The sequence below is a fragment of the Camellia sinensis genome, chromosome 1 (assembly GCF_055761805.1).
Source record: "Camellia sinensis isolate YWXY chromosome 1, ASM5576180v1, whole genome shotgun sequence".
NCBI lineage: Eukaryota > Viridiplantae > Streptophyta > Magnoliopsida > Ericales > Theaceae > Camellia > Camellia sinensis.
The window spans coordinates 180,872,514-180,896,919 of NC_138961.1; the positions used below are offsets into that span (position 1 = coordinate 180,872,514).

A 24,406-nucleotide genomic window follows, 5' to 3' on the forward strand; every position below is an offset into this window, starting at 1 on the left:
TACAGACCAGCTTATTTGAATCATTGTTGGAATAATGTTTACTAGATCGAAGTTAAACATTTTAGTTGACCAAGTAATTGTTTTTTTGAATCATTGTTGGAATTATGTCTCTGTGAATGCTACTGACCATTGGGGTTGGAAGCCTTTCCTTTCTTCCTTTTCTTCTTCTTCTTTCTTTATTATTTATTTATTTATTTTGTGTGGAAATTGACCTTTTGTGGCTTATAATAATATATCAATGTATTATTATGAGTATGTATGTCTGTGATACTGTGCTGGCATTTCCATGTGGGTATGATGTTATTTAATTATGTTGATAAATTGTGTATTTTCATATTACAGACTTTATGATTGTCACCCAATTGACCCATGTATCTTTTGCTTCCGTTTTGAATATATATATATATATATATATATTTTTTTTTATAGCTTTTCAAGTGATATATATGTATATATTTGTATGGCATATATATAAATGTGGGCGACCTTGTGGTGACAAATTTTCATTACTTGAGAATATCTCTATATTCAAAAGTGGCATATTCCGTGACGTGGATAGGCTCATAAAGTCCATAACCCACTATGAACAATTCAAGCCTACCACTTAGGACCCAATGCATAACCCAACTGATAAAGCCCAACACGGCTGGAAGTCAACATGACATGAAGGACCAATGATATTCAGACACGTGGCAGGTAAAGGGCAAGGTACATCAGCAGACAAAGATCTGCAAAGTTATTGCCACTGCACATCGCCATTAATGCAACCCCTCACAGCATTTATTACGACAACACCTCTCCGTCGGGACAGCACACCCTCATCCTGAACAAGGTAAGCTACAGTATAGACTTTTGGCCAAGGTGACAGGTCGGAAGGGACAACGAAATGATTACCAAAGGATATAAGCAAACGTTGAAGATAAGAAGAAGGTTAAGCTATCTACATACTCCACTCTCTCTCTCTAACTTGCTCGTCGAAGGGTTCGCTGGGGGACTCCCCGTTCCCCGTTGAACTCGTGTGCAGGTTCTCTGGTGGGTTTAATCATTCGGATATTAGGCTTGAAGAGCGTGGATCAGTCCAACCCGTCCTACCATCATAACTGTATCATCAGTTGGTGCCGTCTGTGGGAACGCTTTGCTCCTTGCGCCAGTTGTGTTCATTGTCGCCGGAGACCCTGTCCCAATAACCCTTTCTTGATACCCATCACAGTGTATGGTCACGACTAGATCTATGGCTTCTCACCAAAATGCCGCCGACCACCAAGCCGACCCCCCCAATCCAAAATAACCCACCACAGTATTTCATCGAGCTTACTAACAGCAACAACCGCATGGCTGAGCAAAACCAAGCCCTGATAAATGCTCTACTCCAAAGAAACCTTCTTATACCCCCTCCACCACCACCAGATATTCCTCCCAACCAAGAACGAGCCCCGAGCCATACTATCCCACAGCCCTATCTACCCAACTTGGAAGACTTGCACCCTCCTCCTCCTAAAATGAATCCACTCCCCGACCCTCGCATCCATCGGTCCTAGCACCAACTCCTGAGGGGAAAGCCAGTAGCGTCCAACCCCCACTGCCTTCCGGTGGCGATAACATCCCTCTCTGGGATGCAGAACTCCAAGCCATGAAGCTCCAACTCTAAGGGGTCATGCAGAACATCCAGCATAAACCCTCTACCACAGTAAACTTACCATTTGTTGCCTCCATCCGGGACAAACCTCTACCCCCCAAGTTCAAAACGCGCACCATCGACTCTTTTGACGGTACGACGGACCCAGTCGACCATCTGGAGACCTATAGAACCCTCATGATCCTCCATGCATTCCCTGACGAGATCATGTGTCGAGCTTTCCCTGTGACACTGAAGCGGTCAGCTCGGCTGTGGTTTAGCCAGTTACCAACAGACTCCGTCTCCACTTTCCAGCATCTCAGTGACTCCTTCCTCAGCCATTTTATTGGAGCCCAGCGCCAACGCCGTCCGACAACCCAACTCCTTAACATCCTCCAGACCGAGGGGGAGTCCCTACGCAGTTTCGTTACCCACTTCAACATTAAAGCCCTGCAGGTGGCGAAAAACGATGATAAGGTCATCCTTACGGCTTTCATGGCTGGACTACGGTCGTCTGATTTTCTCTTCTCCCTCTTTAAAAACCCCCCACCTCCATGGCAGCCCTACTCTCCAAAGGCCAAAAATACATGAACGCAGAAGATTCCCTAACCGCTTGCCAAGACCCTACAATAAAAAACCTGACCTCTCGAGAAAAGCGAAAAGACCCAGAAGCTAGAAATACCCAGTACAATAACCAAGCACCGCATTATATAGATCGACCCCCCCGAGCCGACCGGTTGGCACCAGCTCGACCGCCCGGTCGGTTCGAGCGGTACACACCCCTCAACTCCTCTATGGAGCAAGTTCTCAACCAGATCCAGCGGGATTACCCCCTCAAATGGCCTCAACCATTACGAACCCCCTCCGGTCGGAAAGACTAGTCCAAATATTGCCGTTTCCACCAAGACCACGGCCATAACACCGATGAGTGTGTCAACCTCAAAGATCAGGTCGAGACCTTCATACGTCAAGGACGTCTTAGCTGGTTCACGGACACCCGCCCTCAGCAGAAGCAGAGGAATGAGCCCCCTAGAAACAACCGCCGGCGCACCCCTCCCCGGCAGCCAACCCAACCTAACCAAGACCGTGATCAGCCCCCATAGTAACCTCGAGCACAGGGTAACCCTGCCTCACCTGTTGGAGAAATTAGAGTTATTTCTGTAACAACCCTCATACTGTTTACCGATTAATGACTGATTGATTACCGATAACCATCGATTACCGTTAAACTGAATTGATTATGACTGATTATGACTGATAATTGGACTGATTAAAGTACTGAACTGACTGACTGGAATCTGGAATTAATTGACTGAGTCTATCTGTTTAATTGTGCATCTATCTGTTTGATTGATTATTTGATCTGTTCGTGTTTTACGTTTAAACTGCTAATTGGAGGCCTTGTCGGCGGCCGAACCGGGAATTGATTGATGTTTTAGAATCCTCATAATTAATGTGATTTTATGGTATACTTATCTGAAAACTAATTAGGTATGATTAAATTAGATTAATGGTGCTAAATTACATGAACTGGACTTATTACCAAATTGTCACTCTTAGTGGCCCACTCAATATAACACATTAGACCCCTTGCATGCTTGAATCAAAATATTTCATGAGTTCCTTCTCCTTGTTCAACCGGCCTTAGAGAGAGAGGAAGGGAGAGAGAGTTGAATTGTTCTAGTGAATTGGCTTGAATAGCTTGGAATTGAAGTGCAAATTGTCAAATTGGACACCTAAACCTTGAACACAAGACTAAGGTAGGACATTCATCTTCTTGTTGTTGCTATAGACTTGATTCTTGCATGATTCATGCTTCATTTGTAGAGTTAAGCCATGTTTTAGTTCATACATGTAGGATTAGAACATAATTCATGCATGCATGTTTGAATTGATGAGTTTAGAGTTGAATCCATGGTGAAATGGAACATGCATGTTCATAATTTTTGTAATGGTCCATGTTTTCAACTTGTTTTTGGATCAATTGGCTCCTTAGAGCATCAAATTGGAACTTCCAAATGATTTGAATTCATGCTTGTTTGCGTGTTCATATTGTTCATGAAATTGGTTTGAAATTGAGATTGAATTAAACACCCTTGGGCCTTGATTTCTCAAAATTGAGCTTTGAACTATGATATTCTATGTGTTTATAAATGTTTTCCAGAAAATGGGCCCAAGAGGATGGGTTTTGATGCATTTGAATGTGAGTTCGAGCTTGGAGGTGCAATCTGGAATTCCCAGATTCTGCACTTCCGCTCGAGCGGGGGAAGTGCCGCTCGAGCGTGGAATCCGAGCATCCAGTATCTCTGCACTGTTTTACAGTCCGCTCGAGCGGAGGATTGTGTCTCAAGCTCGAGCGGGCGTCGAGCGGAGATTTCACCTATCCAGTACTTTTACAGTACGCTCGAGCGGGAAAGTTGACGCTCGAGCGTGTACCTTTGTTGCATGACCGCTCGAGCGGGGAAACCTGCGCTCGAGCGGGACTCTGTTTTTCTGAAAATTTTGAAACTGCTTTTTGAGTACATCTTGGCATCCTCATCCCATCCGAGGCATTCTTAGGCCTAGTTTAAGGCATCTCATTGAGGGCATAGATGTAGAACACACCGAGGCATTAGGGGTTAAGTTACTATCTTTCCCAACTGTGTAGCTTAGTGTGTTCAATCTGTTAACTGTGTAGGGTTGGCGACTGGAGAGGCACGCTCTAGCATACTGTAGCCCGAACTCTGTGAGTAACGATTGTGTAAAGATATGTTCACAAATGATTATCTTCTGAACAACTGAACTGTACTGTTTTCTGAATGAATGTACGTCCTATATTCTGAACTGTATTGTGGCATCCTTGGCACATACTGTTTACTGTTACTGAGACAGAATTCTCTGTCGGTTCCCTTGTTGGAACCACTACTGTTTACTAACTAATGGCCATCACTACTGTTCGGTCTTTTAAGACCTACTGCTTACTACTGTTATGCTAATGGGTGTACCACATACGACTGTACTGACTGAACTACTGAACTACTGTTTAAATGAACTGTTTTCATACTGTAAGGACATTCATTCTTAACCTCTTTACGCATTATGTTATTCACTGGGCTTTAGCTCACTGTTTATATATATATATGTAGGTGTTCAGCCACCAGAACGGAGCTAGGAGCGTGGGTTAGACTCCAGTTTTGTCAAGCCAGCCTTTGTGCCTCACTGCGAGGTTCCGAGTTGCCATGCTATGGCTTTGGGGTGTCTTGTTTTTCCCCCGTCTGTCTCCGTACTGTTTGGTTTACTGTATAGACTGTCAACTGCTAACTGTACTGTTATCAAGGGATTTAGTCCCTGTACTGTGTGACTGTGAATTTTGTATAGACTGTACTGTTTGTATATGTAAATGCATGAAAAATCTTTTTGGCATACAGACTGTCACAGCTCAATGGACATTATTTATTTACTGTTTTGGCTTCCGCCAGGCCCTGTACTCTGTTTTACTATACTACTGTTCTGTAGGCCTTCGGTAATCTCGGATTACTGGCCGGTTACGGTGCTAAACCCATAGGGCCGGGTTTGGGTCGTGACAATTTCCGACGGACTTGCTTGCGGCGGACCATCTCGCTCGGCTCAACGGGTAAAACTCAGAAAAATAAGGCAAGGCTCAGATAAAGAAATTGCCACGTTGGATAGACCCTCCAAACAGCCCAGGCAGTGGACCAAGCCTATCACATTTACTGACGCCAACTGCACAGGCATTTGTTACCCCCACGACGACCCCCTTGTCATTTCAGCCCTCCTCTCCAACTACAAGGTCAGACGGGTTCTCATAGACAACGGCAGCTCTTCAGACATCATCTTCCTCAACTGCTTTGGCCAGCTCAAGATTGGGGAGGAAAGTCTGTCTCCTCTCCCTTTGGTCAGTTTCACTGGTGACCGGGTGACCTCCATCGGCTCCATCGATCTTCCTATCACGATCAGCGAGTACTCGCGGCAGACCACAAAGTTGCTTCCCTTCCTTGTTGTCGACTGGCCCTTTGCTTACAACATTATCCTTGGCCGAACCGCCCTAAACGCCTTCTAAGCCATCATCTCCATCTTCCATCTCGCCGTCAAGTTCCCTACCGACCTAGGGGTCGGCACAGTCAGGGGAGAACAGACTGTGGCCAGAGAATGCTATGTTGCCTCACTTAAAGAACTTAAGCTTAAGGAGACCATGATCATTGAAGGACTTGACGTCTGAGATGAGGACGAGCTGGTCAGAGGGGAGCCTGTGGAGGAGCTCATTGAGGTTCCCATCGACCCTGCCAACTCGGCAAAAATTGCCAAACTCAGCAGCCAACTATCCACCCAAGCAAAGGCCGACCTTACTGTCTTCCTGATCGAGCACAACGATGTATTCGTTTGGACCCACTCAGACATGCCGGGTATTGACCCCCCATTCATAACTCATCGCCTCAGCATTGAACCCCATTTCCGGCCTTACCGCCAGAAGCAGCGCATTTTTCATCCAGAGCGCAACACTCTCATCGCTGCAGAGGTCGACAAGCTCCTTGAGGCACAATTCATCGACAACGTAGACTACCCTAGATGGTTGTCAAACGTCGTCCTGGTCCGTAAGAACAATAGTAAATGGCGACTCTGTGTCGACTACTCCGATCTCAACCGAGCTTGCCCCAAAGACAGTTATCCTCTCCCCCGCATAAATCTGCTGGTTGACGCCACGGCCGGTCATCAAATGCTCAGCTTCATGGATGCCTTCTCTGGGTATAACCAAATTCTGATGCACCCATTTGATCATGAACACACCTCCTTCATTACCAACCGAGGTACCTACCATTACCTTGTGATGTTGTTTAGACTGAAAAATACTAGGGGGCCACCTACCAACGTTGGGTTAATGCTGTCTTCCATCATCAGATAGGTCAGAATATGGAAGTATATATCGACGACATGCTAGTCAAGAGCAAACTCTCCGTTGATCATCTGACCGACTTATGAAAGACCTTCGCCACCCTGCGAAAGTACCAAATGAAGCTCAACCCGGAGAAGTGCGCCTTCGGCGTAGGATCTAGGAAGTTTTTGTGTTTCATGGTCAGTTAGCGGGGTATTGAAGCCAACCCCGAAAAGATCAAGGCCTTGGTTGAAATGCAGTCACCTCGAATGGTTAAGGAGGTTCAAAGACTCACTGGCCGAGTGGCCGCCCTCAACCACTTCATTTCCTGCGTAACGGATAAGTGCCTCCCCTTCTTCAAAGTTCTTCGGAAAACTTCTGAATGGACAACCGAATCCGAAGAGGCTTTTCAGCAGTTGAAACAGTGCATGGCGAACCACCTCCTCTCATAAGCAATCACGGGTGAACCCCTCTTCCTCTATTTAGCTGTGTCAAGCATCGCAGTCAGTGCCGCTTTTATCAGAGAAAATGGCCCTGTCCAACGGCCGGTCTACTACATCAGTCGGGCTCTCAGGGAAGCGGAGCAGAATTACCCACTATTAGAAAAATTGTCCTTGGCCTTGGTCACCGCCTCCAGACGACTCCGTCCTTACTTCCAAGCCCATTCCATAGTGATCTTTACCGACCAACCCTTGAAGAAGGTAATGCAACAACCAGAACTCTCTGACAGACTCATGCAGTAGTCAGTGGAACTCAACCAGTTTGATATCTCCTACCGACCTCAAACAGCGATTAAAGGGCAAGCTGTCGCTGATTTCATTCTAGAATTCACTAATCCTACCCCAACTACGATCCCTCCACCCCCACCAACTCCTACCAACCCAGAAGACCCTCACTCTTGGACTCTCAACGTCGACGGATCATCCCGCAAGAAAGGCAGTGGGGCTGGTCTCATCCTCACCGCCCCTGAGAGTGGTTATTTCAAATGTGCTCTCCGTTTCTTGTTCAAGGCCAGTAATAATGAGCTCGAATATGAGGCATTGATAGCAGGTCTTCGCCTAGCCCGGGATATTGGTATCAGCCACATCTGGGTGTTCAGCGACTCCCTGCTCATTGTCGAACAAATTACGAGGGAATTCGATGCCAAGAAGGACACAATGCGGGCTTACAGGGACATAACACTCCCCCTTGTTCTCCTCTTCAATACCTTTAACATCAAGCACATCTCTCGGGCGAAAAACTCTAAGGCGGACGAGATGGCTCAGTTAGCTTCTGCAGACCAGTCTGATCTCAGCCATGGTGTCCGCCTCGACTACCTAGCCCACCCTGCCATTTCCCCCAACCAGCAAGAAGTCTAGTTCCTCCAAAATGAACCCATCCCTTGGGCCGCAGACATCTTTCTGTATCTAATAACAGGGGCACTTCCAGACGACAAACAGCAGGCCGCCAAAATCAGGGCTCGATCAGCTAATTACACTCTTGTCAGCGGACTCTTGTACAAAAGGGCTTCTCACGCCCATACCTGAGATGCCTCAATCCTGCTCAGGCAACCTACGTAATGAGAGAGGTTCATGAGGGTATATGTGGCAATCATTCGAGCGGCAGGTCCCTAGCCCACAAAATACTTCGCACTGGTTATTTCTGGCTTACTCTCAATCAAGACGCGATAGATTTTGTGCTCAAATGTGACAAGTGCCAACGTTTTGCCAACATCCCCCACGCCCCTCCTCCAGAATTGATTACCCTCTGCAGTCCCTACCCCTTCGCCAAATGGGAGATCGACCTGGTTGGCTCACTGCCCACTGGACAAGGCCAAACCAAATTCGCCATTGTCGCCATCGATTACTTCACCAAATAGGTTAAAGTAGAACCCCTTGCCACCATTACCGAGCGGAACACAACCAGATTCATCTGGCAGTCAATCGTCTGCAGATTTGGCATCCCTCAAGCCATCGTCTCCGACAACGGCAAACAATTTGACAATGCCAAATTCAGGAAATTCTGTGCAGAGCTCCAAATCCAGCCATGTTTCTTCTCCCCAGGCCATCCCCAAGCCAATGGCCAAGTTGAGGTCACCAACCGTTCTCTTCTCAAGATTATCAAAACTAAACTGGAAGCTGCTAAGGGACTCTGGGCTGAGGAGTTGCCGAATGTACTTTGGGCTTACCGCACTACCGCTCGGACTCCCACGGGGGAGACCCCTTTTCGCTTAACATACGACGTAGAGGCGGTCATCCCAGTGGAGATCGGTCTTCCTATCGCAAGGGTTCTACATCCGAATCCAGAACTAAATGAAGAGCTGCGTCGGGTAGACCTAGACCTAATTGAAGAGCTCCGAGAAACAACTGCAGTCAGACGAGCCTCATACCAACAGAAAATGAGAACACATTACAACTGCAAAGTCCGACCGAGGGAGTTCGCTGTGGGGGACCTTATTTTGCGAGAAGTAACTCTTGCCACCAAAAATCCGACTGAAAGCAAACTAGCAGCCAAATGGGAGGGACATTACGTTGTGAAGGCCAGACCACGTCTGGGCACTTATCAACTTTAGGACATGGAAGGTCGAGATCCCCCCATCCTTGGAATGCTGAACATTTGAAGCGCTATTTTCAATAAAAGTTTTATTTTTTGTATGTTCTCATTTTCTCCTCATATGGTGTAAATTTATGACCCCATAGGCCTATACTTTATATGACAGCAAGCTTATATTTCAGTTATCTGTGGTATTCCAATAATGCTTTGATTGCAGCCTCAGCCAGCCTGAGCACAAAAAGCCTCAGCCAGATTGAGCATGAAGAGCTCAGCTAAACTGAGTCACAAAAAGCCTCAGCCAAACGGAGCACAAAAAGCCTCAGCCAAACTGAGCACAAAAAGTCTCAGCCAAACTGAGCATGAAGAGCTCGGCCAGACCGAGTCACAAAAAGCCTCAGCCAGACGAAGCACAAAAAGCCTCAGCCAGACTGAGCACCAAAAGTCTCAGCCAGACCGAGTCACTTAAAGCCTCAGCCAGACTGAGCACAAAAAGCCTCAGCCAGACTGAGCATAAAGAGCTCGGCCAGATCGAGTCACTTAAAGCCTCAGCCAGACTGAGCACGCAGAGCCCCGCCAGAGTGAGTTGCCAGTGGCCATACTTAGTCACATCCTAGTCCTACGTTTCCAAATCAGTCTCGTTCCTCGCTGGGTTGGTATCCATAAAATTCACTCTGCATTGAATTTTTACAAGTTGAAATTCACTCTACATTGAGTTTTTCTCACATTCCCTCTGCATTGAATTTTTACAAGTTAAAATTCACTCTGCATTGAGTTTTTCTCACATTCCCTCTGCATTGAATTTTTACAAGCTAAAATTCACTCTGCATTGAGTTTTTCTCACATTCCCTCTGCATTGAATTTTTACAAGTTAAAATTCACTCCACATTGAGTCTTTCCCACATTCACTATGCATCGAATTTTTCTTACACGTTAAACTTCACTTTACATTGAGTTTTCCTTACATTTTACACTTCACAATGATTTACACATAAGCCTTATACAAGTCGCCTTTCTCATTCACTTCAGATGCGCAAACAAAAGCAGAAGCATGAAAACAACTCAAAATTTTATTTATTCACAAACTTGTATATAAGTTTCTTACAGTCATTCAAAAGTTTTAAAAAAAAAAAAAAAACACAAAACACAAACAAACTTTAAGTACAGGTTCTGTTCACACCAATCACTCTTCCTCACTTGAAAAAAGGTCTTCTTCTTCAATGCCCTCATCTAGAGGGGTTTGGGCCACATCGTCGTTATCAATCCTTACACTGCTAAGGTCCAAGCCTGGGAACAGTTCTTCTGCCTTCCGCTTGAACATCTTCCAATCACTGTCCCAGAACTCAGCCATTTTGTGTTTGTAGAAGTCCGACCGCTGGAAGCTCTCAATAACTTCTGCTTCAGTCCTGCCCCCAGCGGTCGTTCCCGATGGGCCAGCCCCCCCAGACACCTCCCTTGCCAAGTTGCTGGCGACCGCGGCATCGACTGCCATCTGAAATTCAGCAGACCCCTTGAATTGCTCTACTGCTGCAGCGCACAGATCGGGGTATGCTGCTCTTTCAGAGGCTGCCTTGGTTTTTTCATCCTCCAGCTCCTTTTGCAACCTTGCCTTCTCCTCCATCGCCCTACCACGCTCATCCTTCAGCTCCTTTTGCAGCCCAGCAATCTTCACGTCCGTTTCATCATTCTCTTTGATCTGCTGGGGGCGCAGTTCTTCATTGTTGATCATTGCCTCTTCAAACAGCTCGGTGGCGACCATGCAGCATTTTGGGCATCCCCCAGCTTCTTCTGCTCCCCAGCCAGCTGGAACTCGAGCAACACTACCTTGCGGCGTTCGTCCTCTAGCTCCAACCTGACCGCCAGCAGCTCAGCATGGGCACGGTTGGCAACATTGTCTTGCACGATCGCCAATACTTCTATCTTTTTTGCCTTCTCAGTCTCTTGCCAACCCATGGCACACGCGCTTCGCGCAGCCTTCTTCCAGCTTGCACTCTCCTTCTTGAAAATTGTAAGCTGGGCCTTAGCCTCCTCCGACTTGACCTTCCCAGCCGCCGCCTTTCTCAGCAGAGCCCCTACTAAGGTGGTTACCTCCATTTGGGCAGAGCACAACCCCCTTAGCAGCTCAGCCTCATTGAACCTGGAAACCGAGCACACGACTGCCTTGTCCATAATCCCCACAAGGCGATCTGCAGCCGCCCTGGCTGGGCCTTCTTCTCCCTCCAACCGCCCAGACACGGCGCGAGCATGGTAGATTGCAGTCGTCAACCTAGCCCCTTCTCCTTGGGGCGCAGGGCCCCCATTGGGCTACTGCTCCATCACTTCCTTAAGGTCAACCGACCCACTTTCTAGTTGCACCTTGGGGTCCAGGGCGCTTGCATGCCCTTTTTCCTCGAAGACTCCTTGGCACTTCTCCTCATGCGCCTCTGGGACGACGACCGCTTCTGGAGTAGCCTCCACCCCTTTTTTCCCTGTTTCCTCCGCCATCGGAGTGCCCTCACCGCCCAACCTCGCCCTCTTCAACCTAGGTGCATCTGAGGCCCCCTCAGGGGCAACCCTTCTCTTCTTCTTCTTCTTCTTCTTCAAGACCTCTCCCTCCTTGTTTGCCCTTTCCTTCACCGAATCAATGGGGGGCGGTCGTGGCTCGAAACTGCCCAAGTCTTTTCCCCCCAGCGGCTTGGGGCGCAGTCGGATTCTTTCCCTCGCGACCGGTTTTGGTGGCAGGCCTAACTGCACTTCCTTGAACTTATTGGCTTCAGCAAAAATGGCCCGGTCCTTCGCCTCTTGCGCTTTCCTCTTCGCCTCAAGCTCTGCCGATGCCAGATCCACACCGGTCGGCTGAGGGCCCAATCCTACGGCAAACAAAGCTAATGGCTGAACGAGGTCGTCCCATCTGATCCCCTCCTTCTCCCTCTATGCCTTCACATTTTTCACCCTCTCCTCCGCTGCAGCCCCCAGCTTTGGCTCCATAGACTTGGTGGGTACCTTCCACACCGTGCGTACTCTAACTCCGCCGTTCGCAGATACGTAGAACCACCGCGGCCTCCATCCTTTAATTGATGACGGCAACCCCGCCACCAAACCCCTTCCTGCTGTCACCTACAAAGTGACCCAAGTTTCTTACTGGCCCGAGGCCTTATAGCAGGTAAAAAACTCGTCCACCGTCATGGCCGCTCCCTCGTTCGCCTTCGGCCACGCACTTGCACAGGCCAGTACAATCTTCCATGCGTTGGGCATTAGTTGGCTTGGCACGACTTCCAATTGGTTGAGGACATCCACTACCACCTGTGGAAGTGACAACCTCAACCTTCCCCTCAACGCCTCTTCGTATAAGGCAAACTCCCCCGGCCGGGTGTCGGAAGGCCTCTCCGTTGCTGTCGGTAACATCAACTCTATTTCTTTAGGCACCTGGTATTTTTTCCGTATACCCTCCAACTCCTCCGCCGTAACGGTTGACTTGTCAGCCTTCGTATGCCAATGATTTGGCTCAGCCTGGCTGATTGGTTTTGGAGCCGCTATCATCGTCAACGGACGAGCTAAACTCGTCGACTCCCCTGATTTCTCCACTTGCCTCTCCCTCCTATATCGTTCTGCCAGGTCCACCTCGTCATCATCCCCTAGGGGATCACCCTTGCGGTGGTTGCGTCCTCTTATGTCATCCCTATTGTATGTCTTCGAATAGCTTCGGATGCGGGCACAAGAAAATTCCAGAAGTGTTGCAGGGGTGAATCGTTGGCAACGAAGGAATTTACGTTGGGAATGTTTTGATGTTTTGCGAAAAGATAGGTAAAACGAGTAATCTCAAAGGCCCAAGGTTTGCCCGTATTCCAAAGGTCCCTATTAAATTTCGCCAGTTTGAAAATTTTTCAAAAAACTGCTAACACTGTCTTTTCAACACCCTATAATGACCTATCGTTTCACTCCTGGCCCAACGCCTAACCTTCTCCCACCAGATGTTGCCACGTGTACGACCGCGATTCACTGCCTCCCTTCCCACTTCCAGTCGTCACGTGACCCGCCGTCTCTCGAGCCCCGCGCCCCGTCGCCCTACCTTTCGCGGTCGGCCCTCCTCATGGTTGGTCCCTTCACTCGGCTACCCTTCGCGGTTAGCCCTCCTCATGGTCGGTCCCTCCACTCGGCTATCCTTCGCGGTCGGCCCTCCTCATGGTCGGTCCCTCCACTCGGCTACCCTTCGCGATCGGCCCTCCTCATGGTCGGTCCCTCCACTCGGCTACCCTTCGCGGTCGGCCCTCCTCATGGTCGGTCCCCCCGCTCGTCTACCCTTCATAGTCGGCCCTCCTCACGGTCAGTCCCTCCACTCGGCCACTTCTGGTCGGTTGTTCCTTTCATTATTTATTCCCTTCGTTGGACTAAAGCTGCACTTGGGAATGTGGGACTACTGACGTGGATAGGCTCATAAAACCCATAACCCACTATGAACAACCTAAGCGTACCACTTAGGGCCCAATGCATGACCCAATTGATAAAGCCCAGCACGGTTGGAAGTCAACATGACATGAAGGACCAATGATATTCAGACACGTGGCAGGTAAAGGGCAAGCCACATCAGCAGACAAAGTTCTACAAAGTTATTGCCACTGCACATCGCCATTAATACAACCCCTCACAGCATTTATTACGACAACACCTCTCCGTCAGGACAGCACACCCTCACCCTGAACAAGGTAAGCTATAGCATAGACTTTTGGCCAAGGTAACAAGTCGGAAGGGACAACGAAATGATTACCAAAGAATATAAGCAGACGTTGAAGACAAGAAGAAGGTTAAGCTTTCTATTTCTAATCTATCTACATACTCCACTCTCTCTTTCTAACTTGCCCGTCGGAGGGTTCGCTGGGGGACTCCCCGTTCCCCGTTCCCCGTTGAACTCGTGTGCAGGTTCTCTGGTGGGTTTAATCATTCGGATATTAGGCTTGAAGAGCGTGGATCAGTCCAACCCGTCCTACCATCATAACTGTATCATCATTCCAAATTCAAGGTGTCAACTCATTAGGCCTGTTTGTTGCGTTTATTTTAAGTTAAAAATTGATCATCTATGAAAATAATTTAAAAACATTCCTTTCTCAGTTTTTAAAACTTTTTTCAGCAATTTTTACTCCATAAAACTATTAACAGAAATCAAAGCAAACGGTCTAGAAAAATAAATAAATAAATAAATAAATAAAATAAAATAAATAAGTTACAACAAATCCATTCACAATGCAATAAAATTTGGTTTGTCATAGTCAAACAAACACAACAGACATAAAGCACACGTTTTGATATGAAGGTGGGCCCAAAACCTCAAACTCATCACACAAAATTGAATACACAGGACATATGCAGGAGGGCAAAAATTTGCCAATTAGGGAGTGAGGCAATCTCACCTTATCCACACTCCCACCACAACCTTAACTTCCACTCATCATCAAAATCCCTTCCACATCACTCACTACCCATATCATCAACTAACTTATCCATAAAACACTAAAAAAACCAAAATCAATTCGCACAAGCAACAAGAAGCACCACCAAAAATGGCAGCCATGAACTCCAATGTGCTAGCTTGCAACTATGCCATCTCTGGTGTTGGACCATCATCAGAACTCTGCTCAAAACTTTCTCCAATTCCATCACTCGCATCGCCTGTTGCTCACAAGTTGCCTGTGATCAGGAGCCAACAAACATCAACTAGATTTCCTGATTCTAACAAGATTATTGGGAATGATGGACGGAGAGCTGCTTTGCTCGGCCTTGCAGCCGCACTTTTCACTGCAGCCGCATCAGCATCTTCTGCCGATGCAGGCGTCATCGAAGAATACCTCGAAAAAAGCAAAGCTAACAAGGTTTGTTTGTTTGTTTGTTTGCTAGTCATTATTATTGCTGATTTTATTTGAAAATAAACTTATAATAAAGAGCATATATATATGATGGTTGTAGGAATTGAATGACTCGAAAAGGTTGGCTACAACTGATGCAAACTTTGCACGGGCGTACACCGTTCAATTCGGCACCTGCAAGTTCCCTGAGAACTTCACTGGCTGCCAAGATCTTGCTAAGCAAAAGGTTTAAATCACTCGTATCATATAATATATCTCCTGCTAATTGTTTCTATTTAATAGTTTGTTTTTTTTTTAAAAAAAAAAAAAAAATAGTGTAACAGGATTCCTTGTTTAACTAATTTTGTTAAATGGTTTGGTGAATGCAGAAAGTGAAATTTCTCTCTGAAGATTTGGAACTGGAGTGCAAAGGGAAGGACAAGTACAAGTGCGGTTCCAATGTGTTTTGGAAATGGTGAAAAGTGAGAAATTCTTGTATCTACTGATCATAATCTCCCTCAAAACTCTTGTATTTTTTTTTTATATATTCCCACTGGCACTGAGAACTTTTGATCAATATTGTTGTGGTTTTATGTTTGGCTCTATTGTTTTCCTGCTTCATTGTTGAATACCTAGCTAGAAGTATTGGTTAAAAGAAATTAATATAAAAAAAAATGAAGGCAATTTTTCCCTAGCAAATGGATCCATGAAATTTAGACCCCCCATCATGATCTATGACAGATTTCTAGTTAATCATAACAAGGTACGGCTGATTTGCGGGAAATTTGTGAGGTTTGTATAGTTGAGGGGAATAATAATAATAGTTGAGAGGGTCTTGATGTAAATAACCCAAATAATACTAATAATAATAATCTACAGCAGCACTGGGTGTTTTACACCATCCACTATTGACTCCCAAAAAAAATAATGATGAAATAAAATAAAAGAAATAGGAGGAGAAAAATTTGAATCTCATTTCCAAAAACAGTTACCAGGATTACATGTCTGCAATTCTCATTCTCATCAGCAAAATAAATTTCCTTTTCCTATGAATGTAATTCTTTCTGTCAGAGATCGGTTTTTGGGTTCAACACCCCAAATTTTGCATCCTAATGTTGACTGACAATGACAATGCAATGAAAAGAAAAAGTTGAACTTACTACAAAGGAAGCTGTTCAAGTATAAAATTGTGAACAGATCCCATTTCAAATAAATGTATAGATCAGAAGACATCTCATCTCATCCACATAAAAAATCCGAGTCCTAGTCCGAGTCTGACCCTCGTTGCCAAGAATGTCAACAAGTTCACATTTTGATTGAGATTGAGACCTCTATCATCCGTATGAGGCTATGATATGCACAAACCATACCCAATCAACTGCTGCTTTGCAAACCTGTCGTATCAACCGCATATGAGAAAACCAACAGCATAAAAAGCAGCTCACGAGTATGAACACCAAGATGAAGATCTATTGCTCTGCAACTGTGGACACGGCAATGGGGTTACCCCATGAGTGAACCCCAAAACAAATTCACAATTCCACTTTGCAGATGGTGCTAAGCCAAGTATACTCACACTTCTCATGCATATACCTTCATATGGTGCACCCTCAATACCCTCTAACAATGGGGCTTTTAAGGAGTCTATACTGATCACATTACTTATAAAAATACCCTTTACTTTCGGCATAGCTTTCGGGTCCCACCCCTCATCCGGGTGATCATTGGCACCTCTACTGAACCGTATGGGTATTTTAACTCTCTCCATTGATATGTTATTTACAGTGATATTGGATATATATCCCCCTCTTCCCTTATCGGTTTTTATTCTCATCCCAGCTGCTGAATCTCTAATGTGTAAATCCTCCACAATAACATTTGAAATCCCACCGGACATTTCACTGCCTATTCCAACCCCAGAACATGTCGGAGTTGTGCCTGAGACTCTCCTTATGATGATGTTAGAGCTTGGACGTGCCATTGCTATACCGTATTGGTCCCACCCACTCTTCACCGCTACAAGATCATCTCCACTCTCGATATAACAATCTTCAATACACACATTAATGCTCGAGTCTGTGAATATTATATTTGACCAGGAGATTATCAGATAAACTGAATAGATGAATATAAAATCCATAAATGCAAAAAAGAGATTGAAGCAACCTACCTGGGTCTATACCATCGGTATTTGGAGCATTGAGTGGAGCCAAGATTGTCATGTTTTTTATCACAACATTACTGACAAAAATTTAGGAGTGCATGTTAATTTTCTACGGACAAAACTTCAATGCATATGCAACTTTCATTAAGATTAACACTCTGTTTGTTTGGGTGGAAAATGATTTCTAGAAAAATATTTTTTTGTATTTTCAGGTGATTGATACAATAGAAAACGAAAGTCAATGGAAAACATTTTCTATGGTCAACAAAAAACAAGCCTATATGGACAGAAAATATTTTCCACTTCTAAAAGGCAGAAAACCTTTTTCCAGACCAAAGACTTACCAATGTCACCACACTATCACCATCACTCTCACCTCCACTCCACTCCATCACCACACCACCATCACCACGCCACTGCCACCATCACCGTCGTTATCACCGTCACCGTCGTTATCACCGCCCCGGTCACCCCACCATCATGCCACCACCTCCACCTTCGTTTCACCACCACCACCACCAAACATAGAAAAAAAATTTCTCCAAAAAAACATTTTTTGGAAAAAGTTTTCCATAGAAAATATTTGAAAGTGTTTTCCACCCAAACAAACGGAGTGTAAGATGAAAGGTCAAGTTTTTAGTTCTACGATCTTTATTAGTGATGTGTGTACTGAAAATACCAACATTTCTACGATACACCGTAAATCCAAAACTTTTGCAGTGTGAGAACTCTTTAATTAGTTGATTGTCTCCTCTAAGATGCTGTATAACAAATTTGTGAGTCGAAGAAGGAATAAAAGTACGTTTTTCTAGCTAGTTTGAGGTAGGCTTTACTGAGGCTCCCCTCGATGCTCGCCTTGAGGCGAGGCTAAGGAAAACGCCTCAAGGCTTTGATTTTTACGCTTTACTCCCCAAAGGCTTGCGCACACAGTCTTGAGACATGCGCCTTAGGTGCGTCTTGTACACTTTTTTACGCATAAGCATTTGAGGAGTAAGCATATGAACAATTTACCTTAGGCTCTTATTAAACTTAGGGCTCATTTGGGGACTGACTATTTTAGTCAAAAAGCCAACTAAAACTAGTCACATCACCTCTCTACTTTTCTGCACATCTTTTCGTAAAAAGCCAAAAAGTTACTAAAATAACCTATTCCCAAACGAGGCCTTAGTCTAGTAGATGGTTTAAACATAAAAAACTAAAAAAATAAAAAAATAAAATATTCTATAGGAAAAATTAAGTAAATGACCAATCAAGAAAAAAACACAAAGTTAATGCAAAGTGAGAAGCTCAAAGCTGAAAATACCAATTTCACTTTCAATAAAACAAAACTTCCTTCTCTATAGTGAAAAAAATTATTTACACCTTTATATTTAATTTTGATTTTTTTATTTATTGTTTTAAAATATTTAAATTATTTACTAAATATAAAAATTAAAAATTTGAAATTTGAAATGCTTAAGCCTCAATGCCTTCAGGCTTACGCCTCGCCTCATAAGAGGTAAAACGTCTTACGTTACGCATTTTTCTTTAAAATTTTTGACTAGAATCATATTAGTAAAGAGGCCAAAAGACTCTAAGGCATAACGGTGAAGGACCTTTTCTACAATCTTCACAATTGTCACATTGATACAAGACTATTGGCAAGGCACGTTCTTGTGTTTAATTTCCAATTCTCATTCTGCTTCTTTGTTTTCAAGGTGCTAATACATTATAGAAAATGATTAAAAATTAAAAAAAATTAAATTTTTTTTTTTTATCAAAAACACCACTCCCAAAAATAATTTTTTTTTTTAATTCTTGGAAGCTATTTGAGTACATTCTAAGATTTATTAACTCCAATGGCCGATTACTAGTAAGCAACAATTGAGAGCAATGTTAAGAAGAAAATAGAAACAAATTGAGAGATGAAAAGCACCAGAACTGAACCTGCAGTAAACAGGATGGATGGTCCAAAAAGGAGAATTACGGAAGGTGAGGTTGGAGATAAGTACGTTGCTCGAGTTCATTAGTTCAAGGAGGTGGCCTCTAGTGTGCTTCAATGTTCTGTTCCACCACATATCCCACCACATCTTGCCCTGACCATCAATTGTCCCATTCTGCCCTGCAATCAATTGAAGTTAACTCATTAGATTCCCTCAACCACCTGTTTGGAACATTTTTTATAGACCACTCGAAACAGTTTATTACTGTAATTTTTAGATCTTCAAGAGAGCCACAAGATGATGATAATTGATGCATAGTCTAATGTTCTTTTTATTTATTTATTTATTAGGGGAATAAAGAAGAGTGGTGGAAAAAGATGCCACTCTTATGATAATCTAGAGTTCTCTGTTTCATCTGCAAGTCCATGGCATGTTCATGATAAATGCTCCAGAAAACATATCTAAAGGGCTACACATGAGTACTGTTATTGAGAGTCCCGGATGATTTTGCATTTAAGCATATGCATGACTAAAAATTGAAAGTTCAATTTTTCTCTTTATAGAATAAATAAACCAACCCGAAACTTCGCCATGTGGGTAATATTGCAAGACACATGAATAAGATAGTTGGTGGCAAGTACTGGGTATTCACTAAATTGGTAGTGTGTTATTAGATAATCAACAATTGATGCATAAATTAAACTTCCTGATATATGTCTTTATAGTCTCACTGAGGAGGAGGAGGAAAAGACAGGGAAAACAAAAACAAAATGAAAGTCTCTACTCGGAATGATCATAACTGTTGGAAACACTGCATATTTTCTAAGTGGAACGAAAAGGATGACAGTAAATTTAACTTTGTAATTAATCAAAAGACGACAACTTTTTTTTAACCTAATTCCAGTTCAATGAAGGAAGAACTTAAATTGCTACTTTTCAAAAAGAATGTCAAGGGTTTTGAGCTTGAATGATGAAGGAGCATCAAATAATATGTTTGGGTGGGCCTGACTAGTAAATTAATTAGCATAAAGTTTTGTAGGCATCATCATTTATTTAATGGAGTATGTCCAAGATCATCTTCATTACCACACAGCCAAACAATAAACTAAAGGACTGAACACATCAATAAAAAGTATATTTCACAACCTCTGTAGTGGTCAACTAATATAACCTAGAAAGGGTAGCATCAATTCCAGGTAGGTTCTAGCTCAACCCACCAAGTTTAATTATTGTACCACTTAAAAATAAAGAATGGTATCAATACAAAGGGGGAAAAAAATTCTATTTCTACCAAACATGGTGTTGTAAAGATGTTTCCTTACTTCACAACATAGGGGAAAAGAAAAAACGAAGATGAGGAAAGTAGTTGTACCTAGGTGAGTGTATTAATCTAATCTCCACTATTTCTCACAACAAATCCATTTTGATTGGCATAGTTCAAAATAACATCATGATTAAAATTTCAAGAAATGAGTAATAAAATTACCTGTAATTATGACATCACTGAGACCATCTCCGTGGATGAGGCTTATATGCCTCCCTCCCATCCTTTCTCTCCCTCTTCCATAAGAAGGCAATGGCTCTATAATAGGCCATTCCTTTGGGTCCTATTATTTGTGAAAATAAAATAAATGAAAACAAATTAGAGATTAAGAAAGAAGCATTTTCTAAGGGGTACTTAGACATGACAGGAATTTGATTGATTCATTGTGTTTTCAAGATTTGAACTGCAAATGTAGATAAAATCAATTTGGATCATTAGTGCATTAATTCCCAAAATTTCTTACTCTTTTTCATGTGTCAAGAAATGTAAATTGACTCATTTGATTGACAGATACCAAAACTTTAATGCCCAATACCAAGAACAGAATGGAATCATCTTCCACAATCAGTTTTCTAAGTTAATCGAGCGTGTCATGGTTCCTCAAAGATGAGGAAAATTTAAAAGAAGTTTAGACAAGAATTAACCGTTTTGGGTGAGCAATCCAAAGAACATTCAATTTCAAAAAAGAAAAAAACAAACAAACAAACAAACTAGTATAAAGAAATTTTAAAAAGTAGCATCACAGAAGGAATCTCTCTTTCTCTCTCTCTCACATTCATTAATACCTACTTTGTCATCAAGCAAAAGGTTAAACCAACCATCAACACACATTTAAATACTCAAATATGTCTGGCCATTTGATTTGATTTCCATCGGCATTCTCATGTCACTGTTCAGTGATACTACTCGAGTCCGATAGAAATGGTAAATGTGTAGATGTCACAAAATAAATTATTTTTGACTAGTGCATGCAATTTATTTTGAGTAATACTATACATAATTATATTTTTATCTCATTTTCTTACTCCTATAAACCCAAAAAATAGTCCAACCAACAATAATGATAAATGCACGTAAGACATATTCACTTGTATGTACAAGTGAGAAAGTGAGGTGACAAATGGAATCATTTTCAGCATTTTCAAACATTATATATACTAGTAACTATTTTCTTTGTACAAGTATTCACTAACTATTTATTTCATTTGTTTCCTTGATAGAAATTTACTCAAGGCAGCTAAAAAGTAGTGAAATTCAATTGCAGTCACACCAAATTACATAAACTATAACCAAGTACACTAAGAATTGGATTTCAGTTTCCAATTAAATAAAAACAATTGGTAATTTAAAACACAACCCATATATATATATATATATATATTCACTGACCTAACCCTAATGTTGTGTTTGGTTGAGGATTTTAGAAAGAGATTTAGAAAGAGAAATTGAAAATATAGGTGAAATGTGAATAAAACATGCCTATATTTCATTAGCTTCACGCATCTTTTTCCTTTTCCTTTTCCTTTTCCTTTCCAAATCCCTCCCCAAATTCCCCAACCAAACAACCAAACAGTATAATAGTATATATAAATGAAATGAAATTTACCTGAGAACCTAAAATGATAGCACCTTGTTGAAGAAAGAGCGTGAAATTGCTGGTGAGATTAAAGCTACCAGTGACCCACCTCCCTCTTGGAACATTCAGCTGGGCCCCACCTCTCTCTCCGAAGCCCTGCATGTGTTGTATCGCCCGCCGGAACGCCGCCGTGTTCGACGCCCTCCCGTCTCCCACGCCGCCGAAATCGGTGATCGACATCACCACCTTCCTCCGCGTCCCTTCCCTGAAGAACCCCGCACAGCTCCGACGCGACGACGGAGTTTCCTCCACCGAACCACCACCGCCGACCCACGTGGGGAAAACAGTGTTGGTGGTGATCTGGACGCCAAGAAGGGCTATGACTGTCAACATAAGCAATAAAAAAGCCCATGAAGGTCTGCTCAAACCACCCATGATTGCACCACATACTAATAATTGTTGTTTAACCTCCATCATCACATCATAACCTATACATACATCTAAATCTCTCTCTATATATATGCGTGTGAAAATTTAGGAGAGAGAAAAGGTTTTGGTTTTGGTTTTGGTTTTGTCGATGAAATGGAACAGTTTTTATTTTTTTGATATTCGATGATGGTGGTGGTGGTGTGGACGAAACGAAACGAAACGAAACGAGGACGTGTTGGATCGGGGCGTGTGCGTACTGCGCATACCGGTGTCGTTTACTGGGGTTACAAAGTCTTAGGAAAATATGTGGGCCCCATTTCGGAAAAGTTCGAGAAGGGGTGTTCCTGTTTGTTCGGTGTTGAAGTTCTAATCAGGTGTGGCTGGTTCTAGGTATTCTATGCTGGGTCACCAATGGTTCTTTGCCATGCTTGGAATATTGGGCCGGATGGGTTTTTCGTGCTTGCGTGGCGAAAGTTTATAGGGTACTTTTTCTTATTGAGGGCGTTATAGCTTCCGCAGTGAATGGAACTGGAAAGGTATTAGACCGGTGGAAAAACACGAAGATGCCGCTCTTCACGGGATTCTTTTTTGGAGAAATTTCGAAAAATACAGGCTACCAGAAAACAATTATAGATGATTTGGACAAATAATCTCAATAAATTTTATTTTAAAATTATTGTTATGTCCATTAATAAATTTAAGAGTAGTTTAAAATAATCTAAATAAGTATATTTTTTAATTTCTTATAAAATATGAGATGAATTTAAAGTGATGTGGTAGAGAGATGATGTGACTTAAATAGGATGATATGACTTAAACAAGATGGTGACTTTTTGACTTTTTTTTGAAGATGTCAAACCAAGCCTTAGTATGAGCTGGTTTGGGATGGGAGTTGATTTTTAGTAACTATTTTAACTTGAAGTTAAAAAGTTTCGTTTGAGATAACTTTTTTGACTTTTTGATTTTTGTGAGAGAAAAAATGAAATGATTATGAGTTGAATGTGATATTTTATTCTATTTGACTAAAATAACCTATTTTGTCTTATATAGCTATTTTAGCTCAAATGTTCTTCCCAAACAAACTCTATGAAACACACATTAATCTAAGCCTCTCACCACCACACACATCACAAAACCTTAGTTGGTGACACCGCTTTACCAGTTTTCAATTTTCTTCATATCTTTCATGTCACTCAAATTTCTCTAACCCTCTTCCCTTTGATACCCTATTCCCAACCTCTTTCCTACGCCCACCACACACCTCATTTCTCTTTGTTACATTTTGCAATTGCCTTGCTTCCCCCTTCTCCCGCTACCCTTTTTTTCTTTCCCAAAACTATCACAATCCTCCTTCTACCATTCTTATTCTTCTCATCTATAAACCCTAGATTTGGGTTTTTTTTTCTTCTTTTTCTTCTATTTCCTTTGAAAAACCTTAAATTTGAGTGGCAAAAGACTGGAGAAAGGGAAGGCTAAGTTGGTGGTTCGAGGTGGCTGGGTCACAGTAATAGTGATGGGCATATGGCTTAGGGTTTGATGAAGGAGCGACGAGAAAATGAGGAAAGCTAGGAAAAAGGTGGTGGTGGAACGACGAAACTGGTGAAGTAGCAATAGGAAGAGAAAGAAGAGGAGTCAACAACAAAGGTGGCACTAATAGTTTAGGGTTAAAGTTATGGAAAGGACAAAAAAATGTTAAAGATAATGGCACTGTTTGGAAAACACAGGTTAAGGCTATTATAGCCTCATTTAGGATATAAGCCAAAAAGCGTGAACAGTAGGCGGAGGTGCAAAATTCAAAAAAAAAAAAAAAATAGATTGCACGAGCGGACAGTGTAGGCACAGCCTACACTGTTAGTTGACAGATTGTAAAATCAATTAAAAAATTACAATTTCACCCCTTTATATCAATTTAAAAAATTATAATTTTAGGGACAAATTTGTCATTTTAACTTCAAACATCATTTCAACACATTTTTCAATACAACAATTCAAATAAAAATCCATCTCATCTTCCCAAACACAAAAACTAAAATAGTCTACTAAAATAGCCAAAAAATCAAAAAGCCTCTAAAATAACCACTTCCCAAACGAGGCCAATGGCATTATGGGAAATTAGTGGCCTGAATTGAGAAATAAACAAAAAATCCAAATTGTTTGCGGT

General features: G+C 42.9%; 2 protein-coding genes across 2 annotated transcripts; one reads left to right on the forward strand and one right to left on the reverse strand.

The window, feature by feature from the left end:
* The first annotated feature begins 14,302 nt into the window (after positions 1–14,302).
* PSAN (photosystem I reaction center subunit PSI-N, chloroplast, putative / PSI-N, putative (PSAN)) lies at positions 14,303–15,407 on the forward strand. The gene is made up of 3 exons (XM_028236125.2): positions 14,303–14,857; positions 14,952–15,077; positions 15,220–15,407. Exons 1-3 carry the CDS (start codon positions 14,549–14,551, stop codon positions 15,307–15,309), a joined length of 525 nt encoding a protein of 174 aa, XP_028091926.1. The 5' UTR covers positions 14,303–14,548; the 3' UTR covers positions 15,310–15,407.
* A 373-nt stretch (positions 15,408–15,780) lies between these two features.
* Positions 15,781–22,915, reverse strand: LOC114292207 (Pectin lyase-like superfamily protein). Its single transcript, XM_028236117.2, has 5 exons — positions 21,847–22,915; positions 20,403–20,523; positions 18,921–19,095; positions 17,001–17,071; positions 15,781–16,906 (listed from the first exon to the last, which is right to left on the reverse strand). The coding sequence occupies exons 1-5, from the start codon at positions 22,291–22,293 to the stop codon at positions 16,272–16,274; spliced, it is 1,449 nt and encodes a 482-aa protein (XP_028091918.2). The 5' UTR covers positions 22,294–22,915; the 3' UTR covers positions 15,781–16,271.
* Positions 22,916–24,406: the final 1,491 nt, after the last annotated feature.